Genomic DNA, 21198 nt, shown 5'->3' with positions numbered 1-21198 from the left:
GAGCGGGGTCGGGTGCCAGAGATAGCAACGCTCGATCACAGGCCGGGTGAGCACGGAGTGCGGCCGGAGACCGGGGACACGGAAGTGACTGCTTTTCTCTGGGGGCGCACTGAGGAGCGGGGCCCTGAGTTCTCAGCTCCTCCGAGTGGAGATTGGGAGACCACCATTTTCACCCTGGTCCTCCAAAGCTGTACCGAGAGCTTGCAGGGAACAAAAGCTCCTGAGAGCAAACCGGAGCAGCTTCCTTAGCCCGGACCGACAAGGGCGGGGCAATTCCACCTCCGGCAAAGACATTTGGAAACCACAGCAACAGCCCCCCCCCCCCAGAAGATCAGCACAAACAGCCAGCAAGCCAAGACCAAGTTGATCGATCAAGGAGAATAGGAGAACTCCAGCGCTAGGGGAATACTGCACATAGATTCATGGTTTTTTTTTTTTTTTTTACCATGATTCATTATTTCATCAAAGTTAATTTTTGTTGACTTTTTTTTATTTTTCTTTTTCCCTTTTTCAGCCAACATCTTATAAATCCCTTTTTAAAAAAAAAAAAAAACATTTTTTATTTTTTTTTCATTTTTAGAGTCATATTTTATCCCTTCATAGTAGTTACCCTTGCTTTTGGCATATATATATAAGTTGTTCTCTCTTTAAAATTTTGAGGTACACTTTCTTCTAACAGATCAAAATATACCCTAAATCACTAGTGTATGGCTTTGTCCTAGTCTCCTGCCTGATCACATTCTCTCCCTTTTTCCTTTTTTTTTTTTCCTTAAATCTTTCTTTTTTCAAACAACTTATCTTATCAAGTCCTTTTATAAAATCTTTTATAATTTTCATCTTTACAGTCATCTTCCATCCCTTCATTGTATCAACCCTTATTTTGTACATATATGTCTTTCTTCCTTTAAAATTTTAGGAGGCACTTTTTTCTAACAGACCAAAATACGCCCAAAATCTAGTGTGTGGCACTGATCTATGCACTAGCCTGATCATATTTGATCATATTCTCCTTTTTTGAATTGTTTTGTTTTTGTTTTTATCTTTTTTTTCTTTTTTTTTCTTTTTCTCTTTCTTTTTTCTTTCTTTCCCTTTCTTTTCCCCCGGTTTCAGGTCTTTTCTGATTTGTATACAGTATATTTGCTGGGGACGTTGTAAACCTGTTAGCCTTTTGTTCTCTCATTCATCTATTCTCCTCTGGACAAAATGACAAGACGAAAGAAATCACCTCAGCAAAAAGAACAAGAGGTAGTACCGTCAGCCAGGGACCTACTCAATACGGACACTAGTACGATGTCGGACCTAGAGTTCAGAATCATGACTTTAAAGATACTAGCTGGGCTTGAAAAAAGCGTGGAAGTTATTAGAGAAACCCTTTCTGGAGAAATAAAAGAACTAAAATCTAACCAAATCGAAATCAAAAAGGCTATTGATGAGGTGCAATCAAAAATGGGGGCACTAAATGCTAGGATAAATGAGGCAGAAGAGAGAATCAGCGATATAGAAGACCAAATGATGGAAAATAAAGAGGCTGAGAAAAAGAGAGAGAAACAACTACAGGATCACGAGGGCAGAATTCGAGAGATAAGTGATACGATAAGACGAAACAACATTAGAATAATTGGGATCCCAGAAGAAGGAGAGAGAGAGAGAGGGGCAGAAGGTATATTGGAGCAAATTACAGCAGAGAACTTCCCTAATGTGAGGAAGGAAACAGGCATTAAAATCCAGGAGGCACAGAGAACCCCTCTCAAAATCAATAATAATAGGTCAACACCCCGACATCTAATAGTAAAACTTACGAGTCTCAGAGACAAAGAGAAAATCCTGAAAGCAGCTCGGGAGAAGAGATATGTAACCTACAATGGTAGAAACATTAGATTGGCAACAGACCTATCCACAGAGACCTGGCAGGCCAGAAAGGACTGGCAAGATATCTTCAGAGCACTAAACGAGAAAAATATGCAGCCAAGAATACTATATCCAGCTAGGCTATCATTGAAAATAGAAGGAGAGATAAAAAGCTTCCAGAACAAACAAAAACTAAAGGAATTTGCAAACACGAAACCAGCCCTCCAAGAAATATTGAGAGGGGTCCTCTAAGCAAAGAGAGAACCTAAAAGCAGCAAAGAGCAGAAACGAACACAGACAACAAACAGTTAACAGTCACCTTACAGGTAATACAATGGCACTAAATTCATACCTTTCAATAGTTACCCTGAATGTAAATGGGCTAAATGCCCCAATCAAAAGACACAGGCTATCAGATTGGATTAAAAAACAAGACCCATCGATATGCTGTCTGCAAGAGACTCATTTTACACCCAAAGACACACCCAGATTGAAAGTGAGGGGGTGGAAAACCATTTACCATGCTAATGGACACCAAAAGAAAGCTGGGGTGGCAATCCTTATATCAGACAAACTAGATTTTAAAACAAAGACTGTAATAAGAGATGAGGAAGGACACTATATCCTACTTAAAGGGTCTATCCAACAAGAAGATCTAACAATTGTAAATATCTATGCCCCGAACATGGGAGCAGCCAATTATATAAGGCAATTAATAACAAAAGCAAAGAAACACATGGACAACAATACAATAATAGTGGGGGACTTTAACAGCCCCCTGACTGAAATGGACAGATCATCTAAGCAAAAGATCAACAAGGAAATAAAGACTTTAAATGACACACTGGACCAAATGGACTTCACAGACATATTCAGAACTTTCCATCCCAAAGCAACGGAATACACATTCTTCTCTAGTGCCCATGGAACATTCTCCAGAATTGATCACATCCTAGGTCACAAATCAGGTCTCAATCGGTACCAAAAGATTGGGATCATTCCCTGCATATTTTCAGACCACAATGCTTTGAAACTAGAACTCAACCACAAGAGGAAAGTCGGAAAGAACTCAAATACATGGAGGCTAAAGAGCATCCTACTAAAGAATGAATGGGTCAACCAAGAAATTAAAGAAGAATTAAAAAAATTCATGGAAACCAATGAAAATGAAAACACAACTGTTCAAAATCTTTGGGATACAGCAAAGGCAGTCCTGAGAGGAAAGTATATAGCAATACAAGCCTTTCTCAAGAAACAAGAAAGGTCTCAAATACACAACCTAACCCTACACCTAAAGGAGCTGGAGAAAGAACAGCAAATAAAGCCTAAACCCAGCAGGAGAAGAGAAATAATAAAGATCAGAGCAGAAATCAATGAACTAGAAACCAAAAGAACAGTAGAACAGATCAACGAAACTAGGAGCTGGTTCTTTGAAAGAATTAACAAGATTGATAAACCCCTGGCCAGACTGATCAAAAAGAAAAGAGAAATGACCCAAATCAACAAAATCATGAATGAAAGAGGAGAGATCACAAGCAACACCAAAGAAATACAAACAATTATAAGAACATATTATGAGCAACTCTATGCCAGCAAATTAGATAACCTGGAAGAAATGGGTGCATTCCTAGAGATGTATCAACTACCAAAACTGAACCAGGAAGAAATAGAAAACCTGAACAGACCTATAACCACTAAGGAAATTGAAACAGTCATCAAAAATCTCCCAAGAAACAAAAGCCCAGGGCCAGATGGCTTCCCAGGGGAATTCTATCAGACATTTCAAGAAGAATTAATACCTATTCTCCTGAAACTGTTCCAAAAAATAGAAATGGAAGGGAAACTTCCAAACTCATTTTATGAGGCCACCATTACCTTGATCCCAAAACCAGACAAAGACCCCATCAAAAAAGAGAATTACAGACCAATATCCTTGATGAACATGGATGCAAAAATTCTCACCAAAATACTAGCCAATAGGATCCAACAGTACATTAAAAGGATTATTCACCACGACCAAGTGGGATTTATTCCTGGGCTGCAAGGCTGGTTCAACATCCGCAAATCAATCAACGTGATACAATACATTAACAAAAGAAAGAACAAGAATCATATGATCCTCTCAATAGATGCAGAAAAAGCATTTGACAAAGTACAGCATCCTTTCTTGATCAAAACTCTTCAGAGTATAGGGATAGAGGGTACATACCTCAACATCATAAAAGCCATCTATGAAAAACCTACAGCGAATATCATTCTCAATGGGGAAAGGCTGAGAGCTTTTCCCCTAAGGTCAGGAACGCGGCAGGGATGTCCACTCTCACCACTGTTATTCAACATAGTATTAGAAGTCCTAGCCACAGCAATCAGACAACAAAAAGAAATCAAAGGCATCCAAATCGGCAAAGAGGAAGTCAAACTCTCACTCTTTGCAGATGATATGATACTGTATGTGGAAAACCCAAAAGACTCCACCCCAAAACTGCTAGAACTCATACAGGAATTCAGTAAAGTAGCAGGATATAAAATCAATGCACAGAAATCAGTGGCATTCCTATACACCAACAACAAGACAGAAGAGAGACAAATCAAGGAGTCGATCCCATTTACAATTGCACCCAAAACCATTAGATACCTAGGAATAAATGTAACCAAAGAGGCAAAGGATCTGTACTCAGAAAACTATAAAATACTCAGGAAAGAAATTGAAGAAGACACAAAGAAATGGAAAAACGTTCCATGCTCATGGATTGGGAGAACCAACATTGTGAAGATGTCAATGCTACCTAGAGCAATCTACACATTCAATGCAATCCCCATCAAAATACCATCCACTTTTTTCAAAGAAATGGAACAAATAATCCTAAAATTTGTATGGAACCAGAAGAGACCCAGAATAGCCAGAGGAATACTGAAAAAGAAAAGCAAAGCTGGCGGCATCACAATTCCGGACTTCCAGCTCTATTACAAAGCTGTTATCATCAAGACAGTATGGTACTGGCACAAAAACAGACACATAGATCAATGGAACAGAATCGAGAGCCCAGAAATGGACCCTCAACTCTATGGTCAACTTATTTTTGACAAAGCAGGAAAGAATGTCCAATGGCAAAAAGACAGTCTCTTCAACAAATGGTGTTGGGAAAATTGGACAGCCATGTGCAGAAGAATGAAACTAGACCATTTCCTTACACCACACACAAAAATAGACTCCAAATGGTTGAAAGATCTAAATGTGAGACAGGAGTCCATCCAAATCCTAAAGGAGAACACAGGTAGCAACCTTTTCGACCTTAGCCGCAGCAACTTCTTCCTAGAAACATCGCCAAAGGCACGGGAAGCCAGGGCAAAAATGAACTATTGGGATTTCATCAAGATAAAAAGCTTCTGCACAGCAAAAGAAACAGTCCACAAAACCAAAAGACAACCGACAGAATGGGAGAAAATATTTGCAAATGACATATCAGATAAAGGGCTAGTATCCAAAATCTATAAAGAACTTATCAAACTCAACACCCAAAGAACAAATAATCCAATCAAGAAATGGGCAGAAGACATGAACAGACATTTCTCCAAAGAAGACATCCAAATGGCCAACAGGCACATGAAAAAGTGCTCAACATCGCTTGGCATCAGGGAAATCCAAATCAAAACCTCAATGAGATACCACCTCACACCCGTCAGAATGGCAAAAATTAACAAGTCAGGGAACGACAGCTGTTGGCGGGGATGTGGAGAAAGGGGAACCCTCCTACACTGTTGGTGGGAATGCAAGCTGGTGCAACCACTCTGGAAAACAGTATGGAGGTTCCTCAAACAGTTGAAATTAGAGCTACCGTTCGATCCAGCAATTGCACTACTGGGTATTTACCACAAAGATACAAATGTAGGGACCCGAAGAGGTACGTGTACCCCAATGTTTATAGCAGCAATGTCCACCATAGCCAAACTGTGGAAAGAGCCAAGATGCCCATCGACAGATGAATGGATAAAGAAGAGGTGGTATATATACACAATGGAATATTATGCAGCCATCAAAAGGAATGAGATCTTGCCATTTGCAACGACATGGATGGAACTGGAGGGTGTTATGCTGAGTGAAATAAGTCAATCAGAGAACGACATGTATCATATGACCTCGCTGATATGAGGAATTCTTAATCTCAGGAAAGAAACTGAGTGTTACTGGAGTGGTTGGGGGTGGGAGGGATGGGGCGGCTGGGTGATAGACATTGGGGAGGGTATGTGCTACGGTGAGCGCTGTGAATTGTGCAAGACTGTTGAATCACAGATCTGTACTTCTGAAACAAACAACGCAACATATTTTAAGAAGAAAGAAAAAGAAGAAGATAACGAGAGGAAGAAAAGGGGAGTATGTCAGAGGGGGAGACGAACCATGAGAGATGATGGACTCTGAAAAACAAACTGAGGGTTCTGGAGGGGAGGGGGGTGGGGGGATGGGTTAGCCTGGTGAAGGGTATTGAGGAGGGCACGTTCTGCATGGAGCACTGGGTGTTATGAACAAACAATGAATCATGGAACACTGCACCAAAAACTAATGATGTAATATATGGTGATTAACATAACAATAAAAAAATTAAAAACCCAAAAAAATAAAATAAAATAAAATAAAATAAAATGAAAACAAAACACAAAAAGGTAGGGGATGCCTGGGTAGTTCAGTCAGTTAAGCGTCTGCCTTCAGCTCAGGTCACGATCTCAGGGTCCTGGGATCAAGCCCCACATCAGGCTCCCTGCTCAACGGGGAGTCTGCTTCTCCCTCTCCCTCTGCTCCCGCTCGTGCTCTCTCTCTCTCCCTCTCAAATAAATAAAATCTTTAAAAAGAAAAAAAAAAGGTAATGCTAGGTCATCTCTCCTAATGAAGGGCTGTGATCCAGAGGCAGCCTTTAAAAGCAAGTACCTTTATGTTAAGGTTTTGCCTGGCCAGCGGCTGACTATCCCTAGTTGGTGTTTCCCCTGGGCTTCCGGTGTAGACTTCAAAGTTCATGGTGGAGACAGTCTCAACGTTACTATATATATATATGTAATTGCACATATATATGCATACTATATATTTTTAGCATACTTAAAGTTTTTATATATAAGCTATAAGTATACTAAAAATTTTAGAGCAAATATTGGATAAAGATCCCATTTTCCCTCATCTCAGAGAGGTATTAGTTTATAAAATTTAGCTTAACCAATGAGTGTTACCTTTAATTTTGAAAAAGCCTTTCTAGAAGTACAAGTCTGAGAGGAGCATAACATAGCCCAGATGGGTTTAAACCCTGACTCTCTTGCTTTCCTTCTATTTGACCTTGATCTAGACATTTTCTCTCTGACCCTTGAGTCTGTCATCCCTCAGTGGGAACAATACCAGTCTACCACACAGGGCTGAGATGAGAATGTGCTAAAATGTTGTATATGCAATGCCTGCTAATATGCTTGGCAGGGGGAAGGGGTTCTGCCGCCTCTCCTGAGGGTTTATGAGTGGCCCAGCCCTGTGCTTAAGCACTTTGTATGAATTACCCACTTCACAGCGGCCCCACGAGGCAGGCGTGTGACCCTCCCCCTGGGGGGGAGCGCAGCCATGTGGCAGGACACACCGCTGGGAAGCGGCGGGGCTGGGCAGAGAAACCAGCCCTTCCGGCTCCAGAGCTAAACTCTTCACTGTCATGCAGGCCTCTCCGGATGTGCTGGCTCCTGCTCTCACCTGTCACCTGAAGGTCCAGTTAAGAGACTGAACACAAATGCCTGCTGAGACCGAAGCCAAATACTAGAAACAAAACTAAAAGCAATCATTGAGTCCTGGCCACAAATTGCTCCTGAGATGTGGGTCTGCGCCATCTGGGCGAGGGCTCCCCTCTCCAGCCGGACGGGCTCCCCCCTCCAGCCGGACTACCTCCCGATGGGAAACCAGCCCCACCTCTCCAGAAAGTTCTGGGAAGCCCGCCCGCCACAACCATTCTGACGTCTGAGGGCAACGATGTGCCGACTGTCACACACCCAATGGAAACAGTGACTTCCATGGTCCCTGGCTCCTACAACTGTCTCCAGTGGATTAAAGGTCTCAACTTGGCCATGCCCACTGGTGGAGGGAAGGAGTGCTCCCTATCCTGAAAAAAATCTCGGCATTAAAGCCATCAAGCACCCCAGTCCCGATTCCAGCTAGTTCCCATGTGCAGTGATGAGGACCACTGACTAGTGTAGGCGAGTCTAAGGAAGCCTGCGGGGAAGGAACGCCCATTAGCAGGCTCTCTGGCAGCGAGAGCGGGGAGAGAGTTACCCGACATCGTCCGCAGACAGGAGTGGGGTCTATTCTTGTATCCTGTCTTTGTGAAAGCTGACTTAAACTGGCCAATAGACATTTACAACAGGTTTCTGTTCGGTTGTGTACTTGGACTCTAGGCAGGAGGACGCTCTCTGGATTTCGGCATCACCAGACAGGTTGGGAATGAGAAAAAATCCATTTGGTTTATGTGCTATGGAAGTCACAGGGGATCCTTCCAGCTCCCTGCAGCCTGCAGGCACCCATTTCCAGAAACTGGGGCGGGGGGAAAGGCTCCTCCTGAGGAGGGTGAGTGGCTGCACTGTGGCACAGACGGCCGGGCTCACCGAGTACCCTCTCCCCCGCACCCCCCCTTCAGCCATCTCCAGGACGTGGCCTTGGGCATGGAGAGAGGGAGGCCTTGGGGAACCTGTTGGCCAAGACCCGCAGGCTAAACTCACCCAGTCCAGGGCCTCCGCAGGTGCCAGTGCTCTGACTAAATCCCAGGGGGAGGCCACCCTTTGTGGCAGGTTTTTCCAAGCAGGTCATGCCAAAACAGGGCACAGGGCAGGGTGCCCTGGCCCTGGGATCCTGGCTGCACCCGGGCTGGGCTGCCCAGAGTCCTACCCTCCTGAACTAGACCTCAGTTCCTGGCTCCCTGTCTTCCTCTGTGGCCCCAGCTCTCCACCTGATCCTTGCTGAGGAACCAGACTTCTAACTGGAACTCTAACACATGAACACCCAGCCTTTAAAGCCCTACAGGGAGGTATAGCTACAATTTCCTGAGCACCTACTACAGGCCAGGAAATATGATCACATCATTTCTTTTAATCACTCAACAATCCCATGTGCTGGGTATTGTTATTACTTGCATTTGAAAGATGAAGCCCCTGAGGCTCAGAAAAATTAACTAGTAAGCTCAGATCCTTGGGGAACCACTAATAAATATGGACATGATTTCTTTTTTTCAAGATTTTATTTATTGGGGCACCTGGGTGGCTCAGTCAGTTAAGCATCTGGCTTGGGCTCAGGTCATGATCCTGGGGTCCTGGGATTGAGCCCCGAGTCGGGATCCCTGCTCAGTGGGGAGCCTGCTTCACCCTCTCCCTCAGCCCCTACCCCCCACTCCTGCTTTCTCTCTCTCACTCGTCCACTCTCTCTCAAATAAATAAAATCTTTTTTAAAAATTGTGTTTGAAAGAGAGAGAGAACATGAGTGGGGGGAGGAGCAGAGAGGGAGGGAGATGGAAGGTGAAAGAATCTCAAGCAGACGATCTCATGACCCTGAGATCATGACCTGAGCCAAAACCAAGAGTCGGGCACTTAACCGACTGAGCCACCCAGGCGCCCCAATACTGACATGATTTCTAAGGCTTTTTAGAGTGTGATTTGCAGTATGTATGTGTATGTTTTAATGACACAAAGCTCTGATATGGAAGAAAGTAGACTCAAGAAATTCCTAAATATATTCCAGCTAAGTGCATTTTACTTATTTTTCAAGGTTGGGTTCAAATCCTACCTGCTCTGTGCGGTCCGCCCTGACTGCTCCAACCCTCAAGGATTCCCCATGTTCCAAACCCCAGCCCTATCTCTACAGCTTTCCAGCATGTGCAGCATTTTGTGGGTAACGCCACTCATCCCAACCATCACAGTGTCAGGCCCCCAAGGCCAGGGACTGCACTTGCCAAACTTTTTGAACCTCCCTGCTGCAAAGATTTCCCTTGCTATGAGAGCTGAACCCTGCAAGGAAGAGATGCAGTTCATTTTAAGCCTTGACTCCCAAATCCCGTCCACCTTTCAAGACGTGGGCAGCAGCTTCTCTGACCACACCCGCTGAAAGTGAGCGGCAACACTTTTTGCAATTTTGAGCAAGTCACTCCATTCCTCCCAGCCTCAGTTTCCTCATCTATAAAATGTGAATATATGCACCTGCCTTACCGGGTTGTATGAACTGTAAGTGTTACAATGCATTTGATGTAGTGCCTGCACATAAGCCATGATCCAAAATGATAGCCAGCATCATTACTGTTACTATTTCATCACACTGTCTTTTAGGGAAGGCATTTACACACGTGCCTTTTCTAACCTTCTAGATCAGTGGTTTCTCCAATTCTGGAGTATGTCAGAATCACCTAATATGAAGCTACCTAGGGCACACCCCAAACCTACAAAACAGAATCCCCATTAGGCAGGGGAGATGGTGGGGCCAGGGCAGCGCCACTTTGAACAAATCTCCCCAGCCCACTGCAAGTGATTCTGGCATGTGCTCTCCGAGCCTGGAAAATTCGGCTAGACAATATTCAATTTCCAAGTTTTTTTCCCATAGAACTCTAAGGTTCCAAAGAGATACTTCCAAACCTGTGGTTCCCAACCTCGGCTGGACTGCAACCCCTAGAGATTCAGATGTTGGTCTGGGATACGACCGGGGTGTTGAGATTTCTCAAAGGTGGACAGAAGATTCCAACGGTCGGTCGGCCAAGGTTGAAAATCACTGGTCAAACATTTGCATGCCCTCTGTGACAAACTGAGCCCCAATCTGACACTGATTTTACAGAAAGGCCTCTTATGCTAAAAGAAAAAAAGTGAGTTTGCACACAGCTGGTCTAGCCTGTCAGTAAGAGCTTTCAGCCCCCAACCTGGCTTTTATTCACCTTTGTGTCTGTCCCAGGACCTTACAACATAGTAAATACTTAATAAATATTTGCTGGAAGGTTGAATAGTTCTGTTTTATTTGTTATCTGGCTCCAATTAAGTTTTCGGTTGCCTAGCGTAACAGCCTAACAGTTTCTTAAACATCTAAGCCTTAACAGCCTTTGCCTCAAACCTCAAACCTGAAGCAGAAAGTGAGGCAGACAGCCATCCAGCAAACACACTGACATTTCTTCTGGGGTCACATATACTATGCAAGTTCCTAATGACTGATAAATATAAGCAAATGTGATTTTCGTCAGCCGGGAAGAGCGTGACAGTTGTCGGCAGCGCAGGCCTCCCAGCCTAATATTTGGATTGTTCCATCTGAAACTGTCAAATTACAAGAGCATGATAAAAACTTGTAGGAACTTCATAGTAAACAGTAACTGGCCCCCTGTCAATACGTTAGGAGAAAAAAATTTCCTGCTGCCAAAACACATGGGCCAGAATGCCTGCAGTTACAGGCCTGCAGCCAACTAGAGCCTGTTCCCTGGGCAGCTCTTCTAGATTCTCAACCACAGCAGCTGTAAGAGAAGGCTCTGAGCACTCCAGGGATCTGGGAGCCAGAGCACCTTCAACTCTTAGCTTTTCCACGGCTCTGGGGCTCTGGAAGCCCTTTCACCTCGTAGGTCCTCAGATTCCTCGTGTGTAACTGCTACTTGATTGGGTCCTTAGCGCCATGACTGCCTAGGTTTGAATCCCAGCTTTTTACACACTGGCTGTGTTGCTCTGGGCAAGTTTCTCCACTTCTTGGGCCTCCTTTTCCTCACCTCTAAAATGAGGATGATATTAGCACTATTTCATAGAGCTGTCAGTGTCAAGGGACAAGAACAGTGTCTGGTATAGAACAGGCATTCAACAGATCTTAACTATTATAAACCTGCAAATCTCAAACCAAGAGTTTTGAAAATGAAGCTTTTGTCTTTCCTTTTCTCCTTGTTTTTGTTGGTTTGGTATCAAAATTCCCCGGGCGGCACACCTGAGCTTAAGGGACACAAGACTATTGGGATCTTTTGTTATCCTACTTAATACGAACTTTCAAAAGTTTCACTGCAGAAGTAATAAGGCAGTCAATTATGGGACGCTGCCCCATACCACAGAAGAAATGCCATTAATATGTGAAATATGCCCTGAATTACCTTTACAAAAAATCTGAGAAGTTCTGGATTCTGAAATGCACTGGCCATAAGGATTTCAGGTAAGGGAATGGAGAGCAATCCTCTTACGGGGTTGTGGTCGGATAAAAGGAAGGAAGCACCCTCCTAGCGGATGTCTCTTTTCCCTCCCCCTGCCAGGCCCTGCCAGGCCTCAGAACTCACAGCTCTTCCCTTCTTCTATCCACCCAAATTCGATTTATCCTTCAGAATTCGGCTAATGCACCTTCCCTGTGAAATGGTCCTCTCTAAACCCTACTGACCATGTCAAGAGCATGTGGCTGGGGAGGGTGGCTGGGTTGCATTTCCTCTACACCTCCGGGTGGCTGGCACTGATAGCCTACTGCACTAGGCTGACAGGGACCCTCCTGAAGCATCTAGCCACAGGGGGAAAGGGTGGTCATCGAGGCTGATGTCTGAACTGCAAGTGACAGGAGGGGCTGGGCAGCCCACCTGACAGCTCATCCCACCCGCCCTGCCCGGGGTGGACACTAACTTGGCTTGATGACTAAAGTATGCATTTCTGAAGCACAGGGAGCGTATCTCACACTTCCCGTTCTCCCGGTAAATGTTCGTTTATTGTTGTTGCTGCTTTTGTATTAATAAGCTCTCGGAATCCATCGTGGACCTAGGAGCACTCAACAAATACTTGTGAATGAATGCTGAGTCACCTGTAAATATTGGCTGATTTAATTCACTGACCTTGCTACCTTTCCCATGGGCACCGCCCAGTTGGGCATATTGGTGCGGGCCTAGCCATGGGAGGCGTTCTAGAGCTACACAACCGTTTTAATGCTACCATGCCAACAGACTCGACGCAGATTCTAAAAAAAGTCTAGGTCCTTAATTAGACATAGCCTCACAGCAGCGTATTCACTCAAAATTCTCTGGAGAAAATTTCTAGAAAAGTGCATAGATTCCTGAAACCAACTGGGAGCACGTGTGACTCCAGACGTTCAATTTGTCCAAGGATTCGAAACTCGTCACATCCACCCGGCCGGCGGCCACGGACCTCCCTTGCCCCCTGCTCCCAGCGCGCACTGGCTCCGGCGGGCTCCCCAGGGCCCGCCTTCTTTCACCCCTCCATGGGGCCTCCCTAAGGTTGATGCGGAAAGGCCTTCTCAGAATTAGCTTCACTTTGAAGACTATTCAGAACCAGAGTGGGGTGGGAGTGGCCTCAACGCTTTAAAGGGCTGCAAAATAAATCAAAAGATGAAAGGAAATACGCAGAGCCAAGAATTCCTCCCCAGCCGGCAGAAGCCACGCATTCACCGCGCCGGCAGGGGCGCAGAGCCGCCGACGGCACGTCGGGGAGGGCGAGGGCGAGGGCGGGGGCGGGGGAGGGCGCGCGCGCGTACCTGCTCTCCGCCGTGGGGTCGCGGCCCCGCGCCTGCGGGTGCCGGCTGCCCCGCTGCCCCGGGCCCTGGCGGCTGGCGTCGGGGCCGGCGGGGGCGCGCGGCTCCTCGCGGTCGCGGCTCCGGTGCAGCGGCACCGACGTGCGCACTGCCGACACCACGTGGCCCGCGAAGGCGCGCGGGGGCGCTCCGGGCCGCAGGGCCCCGCGCGCGCGGTACGAGCCGGGCAGGCAGGGCCGCGTCTGCTCCATCACGCCGCCGCTGCAGCTACGCGAGCAGGCGGACCAGGGCCCCCAGGCGCCCCACACGCCCGGGGCGCCGCCGCCGCCGTCCTCGGGGACGCCCTGGGCCGCCGCCATCCGCTGCGGGACCTGCAGAGACAGAGGCCGGTTAGGGGACCCGAGCACCCGCTCCTGCTTCACCCGCAGAGGCTCTGGATAACCCGAAAGCCCCATCCGTTAGACACTAGTAGGCACTGGGCCGGTTATTTTAAAAATCAGAAGAACGAAATGAATATAATCCAGCCTGGGTGATATTCGTCTTTATACCAACGCACTCATAAAATAGAACTTTAACTTTTTTAACGGGGGAAGGGCCACACAAAGATAAAAAAAGCCTAAGAGCCTAAGGCTCACAAACGTCCTAATTCGGTCCTCGCTTCCGCTGTCATGGCCTTGGAGAGCTCAGTGTGGTGCCCTCAGCTCTTACTGAGGCTTACCCCTCGGGAGTCCCCCTTAACCTCCAACTTTGGTCCTGGGGTACAGGCCAGAGGGACTGGACTTCCTTTTAAGCTGCTGGGGAGGCCCCGTGGCCCAGTCTCCATGCAGTAAAGACGACGGGACTCTGCAGTTTAGAGGCCCTGCCCTCAGGTCGCCTCCCTGCCACCACTTCTAGCTGTGTGACTAGGAAGTTTCTGAATCTCTCTGAGCGGAGCTGTGTTCTAAAGAAGGATGGTACCTACCTCACGGGGACATAAGGAATTTAACTCCGGTCACCCATGTGCAGAGCAGGGAGCCTGGCACCAAATATTTGTTAGTAACCATAATGATTTTCCTGCTCCCATGGTATATCAGAAGAAGTGAGAAATGTCAGAAAGTTTTAAAGTTCTAACCTGGAGGGTGATTCTAAACTCCTGTTCACTTCACCAATCATTTTACAGAGAATAGCTATGCCAGACATGGTGCTCAGTGTGGGGACACAGTGTCCCTTCATTATGCGGACACGCTCTGAGCACCAGCTATCCCCCTGCATGGAGCTAGGCCCTGAGGACCAGGAGAAAAGCATCCCAGATCCACACAAATGGCCTGGACCCAGCAGAAGAGCTCTATGCAGCTAGCACAAGATTGGGGAGCCTCCCGGGGGGACTGGCTGCACAGGGTTGGGTGGGGTGGGGAGGGGAGAGAGATCAAGAAGGCCTCAGAGGAGGAGTCCCAGTAATAGCTATAATAGTCCGGTGTGCACTCAGTACCAGGTAACAGGTGTAATCTCCAGGCTTCACCATGGGCTTCACCGTGGCCCTGGTGTCTACTAGTCTCACCTCTCAGAGGTGAGGTTTGCCAACTGAGGCTCGGAGCCGTGTGACCTGCCCCAGTCATGCTGCTGCAGCTGGGCTTAGAGTCAAGTCTCCCCAACTCCCAGTCCCACAGCTCCAGCACTCCCTGCTCTCCCGCAGCAGACAGCCGCCCTTGTGTTTCTGGATCCTTCGCCTGGAACGTCCTTCTTACCTGTGGGACACTGACCAACACTATGACTTTCCTTGGAACGTGAGTTTTTCAGAGAGCCTCACCCTTCCATCTGAAGTACAAAAAGCCATGATTAACTTGGCCTTTTTTTTTTTTTTTCTCTTTAGATCTTGGTTTCTGACAGCATTTTTTGGCCCAAAGCTCAAAGCTCAAAGACTTTTCAAGGTGGAGTCCTCTGTCTCCACAGTACCACTGAGCTATGAGACGGTCCAGGGGTCGTCCTCCCCTTTGTGTGGAACAAATCCAAGAAGGCAGAGCGCCTTCACACCACATGGAGATGAGAGGTGGAGCTAAGATTACCTCGGAGGGGGGATGTAAGGACTGGATGAGGAAACCCACCTGATGCGCCTGAGGTAAGTGTTCAGGAAGCGGTGGTCCCCGCTGTAGCAGGGACTGTAGTCACTACAAGGGAGGGCTCAGGCCTTGGTTAGAGTCCTTGCCCCCAGGCAGTCAGTCACCCTGAAGCCATGGGGCTTGTTTAATTGAGGCCATTTGCCTTTGACTACATTCCAGTGCAGAGTAGTCGGTGGATGACCTCTGTAGCTGGAGTTCCTGAAGGTTCAGGGAGCAACTAAGGCAGGATGAGACAGAGCTGAGGGAACCCAGGGAGCAAATGAGCATCTAACCAGAGGGTTAAGCCCAGAGCTGGATGTCAGACAGCCAGCCTTTGGGAGCCATGTTCAGAGAGCCAAGGCAAAAGGCTGGAGGTACCGTGGGCTGGAGCCAGCGGGAGATGGGGTCAGAGCAAGGGCAAGACAGAAGGCTCGGTGACAGGAGGACTGCGATTCCTTAACACCAGTATGTGAGCAGCCGCAGGGTGGATGGGTGTGTGAACAGTGAGCACATTCAACGCATCACTACTAAATGGGGGATCCGGGAAAGAAGACTTTTTGCCTGTTTATAAATACAAACAAAACAAAACAAAAACAAGCTTTTCTTCTTTCTTCCCCTCTCTTACAAGTCCTGATTTTTAAATATCAGACTGCTCATGGATTCGCTGAGGTGATTGCAAAAAAATGTGCTTCCTCAGGCCACGGTCTTGATCTAGAAAGCAATCCCTAAAGTGTGTATAGTGAGTTGAATGGTGGCCCTCCCGAAAAGATATGTCCCGTGCCCTAATCTGCAGAACTTGTGAATATGACCTCGTTTGGAAAAAGGGTCATTCTCTGTGTCATTAAGGATCTTGAGATGAGAACATCCCAGATTTTCCAAGCGGGCCCTAAACCCAATGACAGGTGTCCTTATAAGACACAGAAGAGAAAATACAGAGAGCAAAGGGCCGTGTGACCACCGAGGCCGACCGGAGAGATAACAGCCATGAGCCGCAACACAGGGAGCCACCACGAGCTGGAAGAAGCCAGGAGGATGTCCCCCTAGTAACTGGAAGGAGTATGGCCCTAGCAACACCTTGATATTGAACTTCCAGCCTCCAGAACTGTGAGGAAGAAATTTCCGTTGTTTTAAGCCATCGAGTTTGTGGTAATTTGTGACAACAGCCCAAGGACGCTAATGCAGTGCTTAGGACTTTCAGGACAAGGAAGAAAAGTGGACAGGCATCTGCTGAGCACCTTCTCTGAGTCTGGAATTGTGCAGACGCCTCATATAGGGACCGCTCTCTGGCATAGGCACCATTAGCTCCATGGTACGCTTTACAGGGTGCCTCAGCCACCCTGAGAGGTTGGTGTCATTTTGTCCCTTCTCCGGAGAAGAACTGGGGCCTCCAGAGGCTGCATGACTGCCCAGGCACAGGCTGGTAAGGGGCACAGGCAGGGCTGACCCTGAAGCCTGCTCATTCCTATTCCTGGGTTCTTTTTTCTTTTCCCCTGTGGCATGTTGCCTCCCTGCCTGCTTTTGGTGGAAAATCGAAGGGTAAAATGAGTCGAAATTAATCCCCTTTGATAGTTCTAGAAGGATAAGTGGGGTAAACAAACAAAGGCAGAAGTACGTGTCTGGCACATCTGGGGATTTCAGGTACCCTGGCCCTCTGGATTTCTCATGAATATAGAGAGGGAAGGCACTGTGGCTAACATTTGCATGAGACATGCAGCTACACTAAAACTCCACTTCCTAGAACTAATCCCACCCTTAATTTAGCTTCCCATTGCCAAATTGGGCAGGGTCCCTGGGGGAAGAAAACATGAAACCACATTCCATCCTATTCTATTCATAAGAATTCTCTAATTTATAGTTGAATTATGGTGAGTGACTTGAAATTCCATCTCAGTCCCCATGGTAGGAATCCAACCACATGCTCCAAAATTGTATTTTTATAGTACACAGCCAGAAACAAAGAAAAAAGACACGGGGGGGGGGGGGGGGGAAGGAAGGAAGGGAGGGAGGGGAAGTGCAAAGAAAGAGAAAAAAAGGAAGAAAAAATAAAGGGAGGGGGGCTTTGGATATGGCTCTCCCAGCTGCATCAGACCCCCAGCCTCAGCCTGCTCCTCTCCAGCCCTCCTGGTGACCACCTTCCTCCTTGTTTTCTGACAGTCAAGGAGTTTTCTGGGAGGCAGGATGGGAAAACTTTCAAGTGCCCTGAGATACAATATTCCCCAAATCATGATTAACTAACAGGACCTGTTAGTGACAAGCATCAAAACCAAGGACTAAATCATGATTGGACAAAACCAGAGAAAGAATAGAACCTTAAAGCCTTGTAACCTGCCAGCACATTGCTCCTTCCCCAGTACACACATGTCATGTTAAGACTGAAGCAGAGAGAGATGTCTGGGTGGCTCAGATGGTTAAGTGTCTGCCTTCAGCTCGGGTCATGATCCCAGGGTTCTGGGATTGAGCCCCATGTTGAGCTCTCTGTTCAGGGGGGAGCCTGCTTCTTCCTCTCCCTCTACCTGCCGCTCCCCCTGCTTATGCTCTCTCTCTCTGTTAAATAAATAAAATCTTTTTTTTTAAACTGAAGCAGAAAACCTGAGGCACTTCTAAAATGCACCCTAAACTGCTGTTTTTCCTCACTTACAAAGATTTCTAACCAATCAGTCCAAAAACCTGATGGAAATAGGGACAAAGGGCATGAACGGGTAGTTTATGGTCGTCACAGACTGAATGTTTGTGTCCCTCTCAAAATTCAAATGGTGAAGCCCTGCCCCCCAATGTGATGGTATTTGGAGGGGGGGTGGGCCTCGGGAGTTCCTTGGGTTTAGATGATGTCATGTGGGTGAGACCCCATGATAGGATTCATGTCCTTATGAGAAGAGGAAGAAAGATCAGGAATCTCTCTCTCTCTCTCCACCACACGAGGACATAGTGTCTGCAAGCCTGCAAGCCTGAAAGAGAGACTTCGTGGGCTACCAAATCTTGAGCCTGGATTTCTCAGCCTCTAGAACTGTGACAAAGAAATGCCTGGTATTTAAGCCCCCTGGTCAGTGGTATTTTGTCATAGCAGCCCGGGCTGACCAATACAACAGGGAAATAAATGTAACATATGAAAACTGTTGAACATCACCTATAATCAAACAAACGCAAAATAACACAACAGAATTCCATTTCACGCTCATTAGATTGGCAAAGAATATAAAGTTTGATGATACTGATGCGGGAAGAACATTCACTGCTGGTGGGAGTCTACATCGGGGCAACTGCTTTGGAGGGCACTTTGCAATACCTATCCCGATTTTAAATGCACATACGCTTTAGCCCATTGGCTCTGCTTCTAATAGTTCACCCTATAGAAATGCTCAAAACTGGTACGTAAAGTTGTACATAGAATGACTTCTGTTGCATCATTTGTTGTAAAGAGCAAAACCAAAAAATCCGGAAACCACATAAAGATCTGTGTAAATGAAATCTGTTAAATGAAATCTGTTAAATGAAATCTGATCCGTCCAAACAATGAAATACAATTTACCTGTTAGAATGAGGTAGATTTATATGTGTTAAAGTGACAGCTCTCCAGAACATATTAATTAGTGAAAAAGAAAATACCAAGAAGTAGAAAAGTATGTAAAGAATAAACCTATTTACAGATCTCTCTCTCTAAACATTAGGTTGAAATATAAACAACTGCTGACATTTGATGTTCTGGAAAGAAAGCCACATTCTGTTGTACGGAAAGGAGTGGGTGGTGCGGTCCATATGGGATGGTCTCAGCCTTGTATGAAAGAGAGAAGATCTGCCAGTGAAGGAATGGGACAGATATACTGGAGGCTTATAGAAAGAAGAGGTGACCAGGGAGAGCAAGATATCCTTTATCTGCCTGAACTGCTTTAACACAGGCTCCACTCTGATACTCACAAGACGTATTTCAAGGATTTTTATTTCCATTTTGCAGGTGTGGTAATTGAGGTACAGAGCGCCCTAGTGGACGAAACACGGGCTTTGAAAATACATACAAGAGACAAAGTAATGCAAATCTGACAATGGTGTTTGGTATATGAAATGCAGTAAGTAAAGCATCTAGCGCACTCCCAGTCACCCTGCGGGGGTAAGAGAGACCTCCATTCATCCCTTCTCCGGAAGAATTTATATCACCAGTCGAAAGGTTTATAATGTGTAAGAAGCAGATCCAACCTTCAAACCTAACCGGGGCTTGCTCCATTCCACTGGAGGTTCTGAAGGATGGGGCAGGGTGGGTGTAGGGGCGAGACAACAGAATTAGAAGTTTCTCAGACTACGCATGGCATGCCATGCCCCTTCCCCAGAGATTATGACATGTCCTGCCTGGAGTGAGGCAGGGCTCAAGGAAGAAAGGTGCATTTTGGATAAAATCCTCCAGACCTTTAATATCCCCTTCGTCATTTAAAAGCAACTATTTGATATTATGGTGCTTCTCTAACTAGTCAATACTGGGGCATGAGCCAGGGAGCAGAAAAAAGGGAAGGCATTCAGGGAAGTGAGAGAATCGGGGCGGTTACATTCCTATTTAACTCAGCTTGGGCCATGCATAAGAAGAGGTGGTAGCAGAACCAGAGGGAGAATTGAAATCCCCCAAGACTTTGGGTTTGGAGCCTGACGCTATACTAACAACAATTTGGGATCAGTTGTACAGAAGTTAATGGTAGGCAGGGATTTTTGTGTATACGTGTGTGTAGGGTAGCCTGGCAGTCATTCCCCTTTCCCTGGGTCCTTTAGGAAATCACCCCTCCACACTGGATGAAGTGTGGTGGGAATGCATTCAGGGGCCCTGCCAGCGGAAGCCAAGGTAAGCAATGTGGGCCAATCGAATGCTCCCTCCCTGAAATTTGAATATCCAGTGAAGGGGCCAAGAGACGACAAATGGTTTGGAGTCCTTCATCCTGACCCCACTGCTTATGCTCTGAGACCATTTCTTTTGCTCTCTGGCATGTCTCAATGCCCACCTGCTTCCCAGGCTGGTTCCAGTAAACGATTACAAACATTATAATGTCAAGTGTGGTAACCAAGGTAATGTGAAGTAAGCTGGGTCTACCTTTGGCACGGGATTTGGAGGAGAAAAAGCAGCGCTTGGTTTGACCAGAGTGGTCCAGATTTGGCGGAAGCCTCGGGTTAAGGGGAGTCCAGGGCTCCAGGATTCATGGAGACCACAGTTGACCACAGTCAGCATAACCAGAGAACCAAGGTCTCCCTAAAACAGGATGGGCTGACAGAATAGGGGGTTCACAGGGACAGGGTTTGAACTCTGAGAAGAGCAGGAGAAGCAATAATCCGAGCAGTTGGGGCCGTCTTCCTTCATCATGATGTTTTTAAGGGGATGAATACATACGACCATAATAGAAGGATGGTCAAACAAACCAGGGTTTGATAGACCCCGTGAAATATCAAAGCCAATGAGCAATCCAGAGCAATATGGAAATAGTCTTGTAATATAACAGTAAGTGGAAAATACCAGATACAAACTTGTAACTAGACCATGATTATAATAATGTAAAGATTATGTAGGCATATACTAAACAAAGCCTGGAAGGGGAATGTGGAAAAATGAAAACATACAATGTGTTACTGAAGCTGGACCCAGGGAAAGCTTTCTTGTTATTAAAAAAAAAAAAAAAGTCCAGTGATGGTTACAATACTGCTTGCTCAATAAATAAAAGTAAATAGATTAAATGAAGAAAGATTCAGAACAGATTGTGGGCGGTGGGAGGCACCGAAAAGTAAACCAAGAGTTGGTGGCAGTCCTTGTCAGAGAAAGCCCTGGGAATCTCTCATCACCAC

At 46.4% G+C, this 21198-nt stretch overlaps 1 protein-coding gene across 1 annotated transcript in view; it reads right to left on the bottom strand.

Annotated features, from left to right (window-relative positions):
• Nucleotides 1-21198, bottom strand: part of THSD4 (thrombospondin type 1 domain containing 4) — a 580073-nt gene that overhangs the window by 472560 nt on the left and 86315 nt on the right. The window contains exon 4 of the mRNA XM_088025131.1: nucleotides 13319-13686. Coding sequence (XP_087881257.1) covers nucleotides 13319-13686 — 368 coding nt within the window. The remainder of the gene's footprint in view (nucleotides 1-13318; nucleotides 13687-21198) is intronic.

The sequence above is a fragment of the Eumetopias jubatus genome, unplaced genomic scaffold (assembly GCF_037043125.1).
Source record: "Eumetopias jubatus isolate StellerSeaLion01/CBP00866 unplaced genomic scaffold, mEumJub1_p1.0 scaffold_7, whole genome shotgun sequence".
NCBI classification, from domain to species: Eukaryota; Metazoa; Chordata; class Mammalia; order Carnivora; family Otariidae; genus Eumetopias; species Eumetopias jubatus.
This window is presented reverse-complemented; position numbering and strand designations above follow the sequence as displayed.